Source organism: Sinocyclocheilus anshuiensis, unplaced genomic scaffold, assembly GCF_001515605.1.
Source record: "Sinocyclocheilus anshuiensis isolate Anshui unplaced genomic scaffold, SAMN03320099.WGS_v1.1 scaffold101, whole genome shotgun sequence".
Classification (NCBI taxonomy): Eukaryota; Metazoa; Chordata; class Actinopteri; order Cypriniformes; family Cyprinidae; genus Sinocyclocheilus; species Sinocyclocheilus anshuiensis.
The window spans coordinates 2,230,272-2,240,045 of NW_015540892.1; the positions used below are offsets into that span (position 1 = coordinate 2,230,272).

Consider the following 9,774-nt stretch of genomic DNA (forward strand, 5'->3'; position numbering starts at 1 on the left):
ATCCTATTGCTCTACAATGTATCCAATGTATACAATATTTCAGAACATCAAATATCGCCACATGAAGCACATTTTTAGGTTACCATTTTTTCAGTGTATAGCCTACTACTTGTTACAGATATATGCAGTTAATAAAATGCATGTGCAGGTACAGAAGGAAATTGCTGGAAGATGTAAAACAATGGACAAATGTTTCATAATTAGACCAACAAATGTTCTAAATCAGTCAGGTACTGACTGCATCTTTAGGTCTGCGTGGCAACTGTCAGTCAGGGGTTCAGCACCTTGGACAGTACTGACATTGGGTCATTTTTAGATACCAAGGATACATAAACCACATTGCTTTAATTTGGGAGTGTGTAATTAGAGGATGCTTTTATCTAAAATTTCTCAAGCTCAACAGTCTATTCCCAGATTTTCAGTGTTCTGAAAATGTAGAGAAATATATGAATTTCAACACACTAATTTCTCTTAATAAAGACCAGCAGGTGGCAGTAAGATTATTGACAACTGTTCATTGTCAAAAGCAGCTGTAACAGCTCTGACTCCCACCCAATGTTGCCAAGTCTACTTATTATAAATGACTTTGGGCTTGCCTTTTCAAGCAGTTGCTTATAGTTTTAGGCAGTCAAAAAAACTTTTTTTTTTTAACCAAAATCCAGGGGTAGCTTATTTTGGGCTTGTTTTTGTTTAGACCAGGTCGCTTATTTCTCTAGCAAAACCTGGCAACACCGCTCCCACCTGACTTGCTGACTTGATATTGCTCAGTCTTGTGGACCATCAAAAAATTAATGTGAGCAAGAGGATGATAAGCACCTGTTTTCACAAGTCTTCATTCTGCATAGACTATGCACAGGAGAGTAAACAATTGTGCCCTTCCAGCTCAAACACAACTACTACAGATGTAATTATGTTTTTTAACTCCTTGAGTGGACTTCACAAGCAAAGGCTGACGTCCTTTCTCACAGAACATCTCTGGCACTGAACCTCACAGCACCAGTGAAACCGACACTGACAGTTTTCCTCATATTCCAGTGTGTAATCTGCAAATCCTTTACCGCAGCACAGGCTATCACAGCCTCCATGCCCTGTCTCTGTGCTGTTACACACACGACCCTGTGTGCCTTCTGTACCCGTCCTTTGATTGGCCTGACAGAAATCAGGTGACTCAGCTGAATAGATAAGGACGTTAGCATCCAGGGGAGGGGTATCCGGATCGATGAGGACAAGCGATTTACCATCATTCCCACCCATCACACGGATGGCCTTATGGAAGGTCTGCATGAGGTAGTCACCAACCTGACAGAAGAGAGGCATCTTCCTCCAGCAGCTGCGAAGAGTGCAGGAACCAGAAAGGCCATGACATTTACACTCGGTCCGCATTTGTATCCGTATGGCCTGTATGCACATAAAACAAGAGAGAATTAAGAAAAAAATATGACATCTGCTCTTTTTCTTCAACTGTTCATCTGTCCTGCATTTCATCCAGTCTCTTAAATTAAGAGCAAATTTCAGATGTAAAGCAGCTCTACAAAAAGACAGTAGTCATTATTCAGCTCAATTTAGCTAAAAAAAAGTTAAACAACCATGTCATTTATTTAAAGTTCCAAAATTATGGCTTGACACCAGATTGTTGATGTGCAGAACACATACTGGCTACCTTTACCGGCTGTAGAAATGATTGTGTTTTTTACAAAAAAAATTTGTTATTATTATTATTTTTTTGTTGTTGTTGTTGTTGTTAGCACATAACATTTTATATGAATTTTTGTCTAAAAGACATCACAATCAATGTTAAGGTCTTTCAGAGTTGTCTTTATTTATATTAAGTAAACTAAATGAATTACTAACAACATTTTGAAAAAGTAATAAAAGTGAAAAAAGTGAAAATTTCACTTTCATATTATAGCTTTTTTAGTGGAAAAAAGTGAAAATTTCACTTTCATATTATAGCTAACTTGTGTTGAATATAATGGATAAAAAGTAAAAAAATATATATTATATTAACCTACATTAAGTAACATTTTGGCTTACATCTAAAGAAAACATTAAGTATGGTCTGTATATTAACTGCCTGTACGTGTACTTGTGTCACATGACACACACACTCTCCACATACAGGTAGAGTACATTGACTATGAATATTCGTGAGTGTGTATTTTTAAAGGCTATATTATTATGATGAAACGAAAAAAAATTATATAATAAACAATTGTAATAAAAACTCTGTGAAGATCACTGAAATTCCTAATATTCCCAAATCTACTAAGAATCTCAGACTGCATAAAAACTGCTACAATATACAAACATTAGCAATCACAGACAGTACTGAAAGAAATACGAGGCAAACTTTACATCAGGTTGCATGATACGCCATTATGTGGCAACAAGTGACTGTCTTTAAGTGAGTCATTTAGTGACTCATTTGATTTGTTAAAAAAACTGATTCATTCAGGAACAAAACTGTGTTGATGTGTAGTGCGAGGCGCCACTTTTGATTCTGTTTTGACTTGTTGTGGAACTATTTTTGTTGGCAGGATCAAAAATAGACAAAATATCTGGGAAATCTGGGAATATTGTGTCTAAAATGTAAGTGACTCAATATATTAACCTATTGTTTATTAAACCGTTGTGCAAAAGCAATATTAAACTTGCTTGGTTTGAATTCCCCGTTGCATCCTGCCAATGGCTGAATAATACTTAGTTGATCTCCAAAACAACAGCACTCTTGCTTGTGTAATATTGCTTAGATAAATATGCAATTTTATTTGTCTACATAAGCGTAAGGATGAAAAGTGAAGTGGTGGAAGTGTTTGTAGTCAGTGAATCACTGCAGTTAGCAACAGTAAAGCCAGTAGCTGAATGGACCACTGATGTCTTCACAGACTGTGATGACGCATATCCGCAATAAGTAACATAGTAAATTTAGAAGAAAAAAAATTTCATATTTTCATTTAAGGTAAGAGATTAAAGAGTAATCACTGCAGATGTCGAAGGAGTGATGTAGATTTTACATACATTTTACATTTCTCTATTCTGACTGCTGTCCATATCTCTCTCTATAGATTTTTTTCCTCTTTTGGAGGTGTATTTTTTTTTTCTTTTGCTATTGCTATTGCAAAAGTTATATTTACTACAATGTCCCATGTAAAATGCTATCCTTCTGTGTTCCAAGCCAAACCCAGAAATGTAAACATACCTGTCTTCCTGCCTCGTTGTTGTGCAGGTCAATAAGGGTCCTGATGTCACTCTTGCCTTTTTGCTGTCTGGTGTCCATGAACTGACGAGACTTCTCGTAGCCAAAGTCCACATCATCTCCACAGCCCCCCCATTCCCAGCGCCCATCTTGGACAGGTGAAGCCTGGATGAGTACCTCCTCTGCCGGGGAGTCGTGGGACGTTTCAGAGGAGCTCTGAAGGATCACACAGCTGCACTGTGGCAGTGCTCCCTGGCTGCAGGCTTGTGTTACTGCATGCAGCACCCCGGCAGCTGTGATAGCATACACAAATGCAGTTTCCCGGATATCTAGAGAACAGTTAAAAAACAGGGAAAAATCTACAGTTTGTCTAAATACAAAACCTCATATTTTGTCTCATGATCATCTGAAAAAGTGCATTGTTTCATGTGGATCATCTCATGGTATGTGTTTGATTTAGTGCTGTCAAATGATTAATCGCGATTAATCGTTTGACAGCACTAGTTTGATTAGGATCTTAATCTAAACTCTTTCAGGACAACACCCCATCTCACTTCTACACTCTAAAAAATGCTGGGTTAAATACAACCCAGCATTTTTTAGAGTGTAAGATCACTTAAATATCTAAGGAATTGCCACATTAACAATAACTCATTTAGCAGATTCACATTCCTCACACATCTCTGTTGTCTAGACCTGCCTCAATACATGTTGACCTGCCAAAAGAGCATTTTTCCCCTTAGTGTAAAGGATTCCTCCAAGACACACTCACTCTTGGTATCAGATTAACATTTATACGAGTCTAACTTATAAATTGCTGTACTTTGGCAATTGGAATGTCATGTTTTTTAGACACATGCACTACAAGGGAAGCTAACCTACCAAAGAAATAATAAGCTCTACTGCTTTTTTCCTCACTTATGTTATATCAAGTATTTTCATGGTCAAATTGATACAATCATGCCCTCTAATGGTCATACAGCTAACTACATGGTGTTAATGAAGGCCTTCATTAAAGGGATAGTTCATCCAAAAATGAAAATTCTGTCATCATTCACTCACTCATGTTTTGCTGAACGAGGTCATTGTTAAAATAAGTGTTAGAAGGCTGACTGCATCCATTTCATCCTCATTGAAAATGAACTGAGTTTATAAGTAAAAATCATGAGGAGCTTTTGTATTGTTCCTCACCTTGTTGCAGGATCTTGGCCAGGTTTCTGCTCTGACTGGTGCAGTTCCATCGACGATTGTGGAACTGATGTTGGCATTCTCGCATTCCCAACCGGGCACCTTTTGCCACTTCTTGAATGATCTCAGGCTGAGACTGGCACATGTCGGCATGTCTGCCTACCAATGTTCTAGTTCTACGGCAGATACTATTGGGATCCATCACTAAAGGGTTGCCATCCACCCTGGTGCAAAAAGAAATAGGTATATACAAGTAAATAGTATACACTTCAAAACAAAGACACACTCACACACAGACAGTGGGTTCAGTCTGATAGTACCCGAGTGCTTTCTCCAAATGAGAAACTTGGAAATTTAATTTTTCTTTTATTTTCATAATGGGGAATTTTCAGGAAATCTACAAAAATGTGATTCTAAAACTCTTATACTTTATCCTTTTTCTCTCTTCCGTCCTTCTTTTATCCTTTAAGTCTTGACCCTCCCTCTTAAAGTTATTTGCCTTTAACAAATCAGTTTTTTCACATCTGTCATTGCCTCTTGTTATTTAAAAAGGCCTGTTGAACCTGAATGCAAAGTCATAAATTCCTGTGTTTGTTGGTGTAATCCTAATTGCCTCAAAACACAAATTTTAGAAGCAATGCTGCATTAGTTTTCAGATAACTATATTTGAGCAGCTCAATAACAAGAATATTAACAGGCGGGAATAAAGCCGCAGCTTACCTTCGTTGCAGAGGTGTGAGGGTCGTATTGAGGATAATAAGGAACAAGAGGACGTTCTTTTGCGTTGAGAGCATCATCCAGGGATTTACATCCACAAACGGTCAAATCTACCTGAAACTGTCCCACCGATGTGTCCGTGTTTTGTCGGCGAGTCTTTGTACTGGCATCATATCCAGCAGTAATCAAGAGCAGCATGAAAACGTTTTAAATGCACTGCCGGGACGCGATTAAAAGTGCGTGAAGACCCTATGATGCGCAAAAAAAGAGGGGCGCGAAGACAAATGAATCATCTCTGCTTTTAACTCAATCCAAAAAATATTCCACTTCTGTAGTCAGACCAAAAAACTTGCAACAAATAAGCATGTTTTCCGAGAGCGTTCACTGAGTAAAACCCGTGCGACTCACTTCTGAACAGCGCGTCTATCGTGTCTTATTAACATCTATTTGCATGCGCGCATTCCACCTCTGTTGACATAGCGTCAGAAAAATCCGTCAAGTCAAAAAGTTCAGGAGTTTGTAAACAAACGGTGCAGAAACCCTACATGACACTCGTTTTGTTGATGTAAACCCGCACAGCCCTTATTTGTTTTGGAAACAGAAATGATTCCCATGGATTAATGTCGAAAATTCGTCTCGTTTTGTTTTCGTTTTATTTCTCGTTTTCATCAGGCCTTACATTTAAATAAGTGTTATGATGTCCAGCTGTCGTTTCTGATATGTTTTTCATAAAGTGTTCTCTTGCATGTGTTGACCTTGGCAGTCCTCTTGGCCCTACAGCTATATCAGTACCCTGTGTTATCAGCCAGAATTTGTCTGTTAGAACATTTTCAAGCCAAACAGAATTAATTTCAAATGTCCATGCCAAACCTTCTCATCAAATTTCAGGAGCAGAGAAAAACTTAAACTGACTTGTTGATTTATCATCATCTTGTTTAGAATATCGAACTTTGATAAAACTTGTAAGAGCTCTATTCTTTCTCTCAGGGCAATCTTTGGATGCACTGGGAAGCCTTTTATGGCCATTGATATTTTCTTGCATCTGCCTCTCTTTTTTTGTAAGATGACAACATAGCAATTAGTTGTACACTGTAAAAAATGACCGTGAATTTAACGGTAAAAGACTGTAAAAATGCTACAGTAAATTCCCCTACTATATACGGTGAAAAACTGTATTGGACATTACATGTATTGGACATTAATTTTACGGTAGTATACCGTTTTTGGAAGTGAAAAAGACCGTATAATTTACAGTCAATAACCGTAAATTGACATTCCCAGAATTCCCTGCATTACATTTCAAATTAGATGTTTTTTTGTTGAAATAACTGTTTCTTCTTAGTTTTTTCTTATCAGTTTTGTATATTAGGGTTGTGTGTTACACCTACTGTTGTTAAATGAATGTTTATTGCATTATTTCAGTTTCATGTGTGTTACCATGATGGTGTTTAGTGTTTGTGTGAATGACACTGTGCACCTTCTATACATGTTATTATTTAAAAGCTGCTTGTGATGGGCTTTGGTTCATCATGTGACTTTCTCATCACCACCTGCATTCTGTGGTTATCAGTGTATTACAAAGGTACAAAACAGATTTCAGTACTTCAATAGGTTGGTATATTAACATTATATTAGTTAATGAAAATACGGTATTTAACTGTAAATTTAAGTTAAAACCGTAAAACCTAAAACGTTGCTACCGTATTTTTTACGGTAAAATTCCGGCAGCCATAGCTGCCGGTTTTTTACCGTAAATTTTACGGAATTTCTTTTTACAGTGTAGTGCTTGAGTTCATCAATTGGCAGACGGTTAGTTTTATGTTACACATGCACACAACATGGAAAGGGACACTTCAGTTTAGAAATTCATAGTTATACTAAAAAGGGAATTCTTGGAATTGCTGATATATTTCTAAACCATATTTATAGCTTAATTATTAAATATTGATACATACTTTCTAAATTGAATGAGCATGTTTTAGAAACAAAAACACTAATGTCCATACATGCATTCTCCAAAATGCTTGCTGTATGCTGAGCCTGTGTCTCTGGGTGAAAATCGAACATATCTGGGAATTTAAATTGAATGTAGTTAAAGGAATAGTTCACCCAAAAAATTAAACTCACTCTCAGGCCATCCAAGATGTAGATTATTATTATTATTTTTATTATTATTATTATTATTATTATTTTTTCATCTGATCAGATTTGGAGAAATTTAGCAGTACATGACTTGGTCAGCAATGGATCCTCTGCAGTGAATGGGTGCCGTCAAAATAAGATTTCAAACAGCTGATAAAAACATAGGAAAAATAGGTTTACAGTTATAATTGTTCTAATTTTGAACATAAAATACACTTGTCAGTGAAAGTTACATGAGTAGAACATGCTAGAGGTGATGCATCAGTGGCATTTGTTTGTACATTTCTTGTTTATGAGATTCATGTGCATTTACGCTAAATCACTTTCACTTCCAATTAAGTACAGCCTAAACTCTTCTGTACTAGATATAAAGGTATTGGACACAGTTTGCTTTTGGTAAGGATCAGGATGGAAACCCATAATAAAAGGCTCAATGTCAATATGGCTTTTCAGAGTCCTGCAAATAACACTGGGTGCGTTGAAGAGGCAGAAGCCTCTGCAATCATGTGATCCGGGCTTTCCGAGGGAGGTGGCGGCATAGTGACATTATTTAGTAAACTCTGCCATACATTCCTTGCGTTTATCCCAGAGACAGTAAACAGCCTCAGTGTTCAGATGAAAACTGTGAGCTGTGAATGAACAATGCCTGGCTCAGGGCCACATACACTATGATGCTTACTGTGAATACCACAGCTGTGGGCCTGGACAATCATCTCCATCCACTCGGAAAGGTCTTTGACCTTCAAATCTATCCCTATGGTTTTATTCATTGTACTTTTTTTTATTGAACAAGTGGACATTTGGGGGGAAAAGAATAAAACAGTGTCATGAATCCTTGGTGTAATATAGTTTTTCAGTTGGTCCACTGCAACTCACAGTGGAATCTCACGTCTATTTAATTTATCTTGTAGTATAATATGTAAAATGAATGAAAATTTAAATAATTTCGAGTTTTTTCATCAACATATATCTGCGTTCACATTATGCTTTAAAACAATATTGGAAAGCATAGATGCATCTCTACAAATGGCCCTCAAAAAGTACATCTTCTAAATGTAGTGGGGCCATTTGAGGGCACTCAATTTAACGAATCACTGCCACCTAGTGGAAGAATAAAAAGACTACACACTTCAGTGAATGGTTCTCTTATATTTGTCCATTTTTTAACATTGCCTGATGAAGTTAGCTTCAGCTAACATATGTTTTCACAGCTTTATACACGTTTAAATTTAAGGCACTGTTGAAAATGACAAAGCTGGTAAATACACGCTCACACACACACACACACACACACACACACACACAATCACATCAAATGTAATATTTCCAAAAAGGTTATATTGTTTCTTACTAAAGGCACTTTAAAAACAATTACCATTATACTCCCAAAGAAATGATTACCCATGGGAGAACACTTCATGCTCCACTTCATCTGCAGAAAGTAAAAGGGTAACAAACCCAACCCACTGTCAGAATATTTGCTGTTTTAACAACCACATACAAGGAGAAAAATGTTTTCTCTGTAACAACTGTGGGACAGAAAGACAGCGCAGCAGTCCACTGGGGGGTCCACTGTGTTCTTCAGTTGTAGCTGCAGGCATGCAGTAGAAGGAACAGATGTGATGCTCCAGGGGAAGACAGAATGAAAGAGAAAGCGAAGGTCTGAGCTGTGTTTTCTGTATATTGCACCATGTTTGTGCACATTTAAAGTCTTTGAGTAGTATAGTTATTTGTCCGTGAATAGCTGATTTATGGGAAAAATTGGTGTGTGTGCAACACATTATTGTGTATTTGGAGATAATGTGATTGATTGCTCCAGTTTTATAGGGACCAAAGGCTATTTGTTCATTTATTTAGCAATCTTAAGGCAGAAAAATAAACATTTCCCTTCTTGGTTTTCAGTCAGTCAGTCAGTCTGTCTGTCTGTCTGTCTGTCTGTCTGTCTATCTATCTATCTATCTGTCTGTCTGTCTGTCTGTCTGTCTGTCTGTCTGTCTGTCTGTCTGTCTGTCTGTCTGTCTGTCTGTCTGTCTGTCTGTCTGTCTGTCTGTCTGTCTGTCTGTCTGTCTGTCTGTCTGTCTGTCTGTCTGTCTGTCTGTCTGTCTGTCTGTCTATCTATCTATCTATCTATCTATCTATCAACCAATAAAAGTGAATAACCCAACATTTGACAGAATGCTTAAGGTGACTAACAAGGTGACTAAGGTAACCAACAATAATATATGTTAATATATGTATGTATTATTATGTTTTTTTTTTACTTAGGCCTTTTTACATAATAAATACAGGCTATGTATTAGTATTATTAGCCTGTGTTTTTCACATGTTCAATAATTATTTCAACAATAAGGAACATCTTATTAAAAAATCTTTTTCAATAATTAAACATTTTTCAACTAGTTTTTTTTTAGAATAATTAATTTTCTTCTTCTTTTTAATTGGATGTTTAAAATAAAACCTAAAAATTTATTTATTTATTTTATATATGTGTGTGTGTGTGTGTGTGTGTGTGTGTGTGTGTGTGTGTGTGT

General features: G+C 36.8%; 1 protein-coding gene across 1 annotated transcript; it reads right to left on the reverse strand.

Moving 5' to 3' along the window:
- Positions 1–685: 685 nt before the first annotated feature.
- On the reverse strand, positions 686–5,524 carry LOC107688914 (protein Wnt-6-like). The gene is made up of 4 exons (XM_016486740.1): positions 5,105–5,524; positions 4,388–4,608; positions 3,200–3,525; positions 686–1,398 (listed from the first exon to the last, which is right to left on the reverse strand). The coding sequence occupies exons 1-4, from the start codon at positions 5,179–5,181 to the stop codon at positions 937–939; spliced, it is 1,086 nt and encodes a 361-aa protein (XP_016342226.1). The 5' UTR covers positions 5,182–5,524; the 3' UTR covers positions 686–936.
- Positions 5,525–9,774: the final 4,250 nt, after the last annotated feature.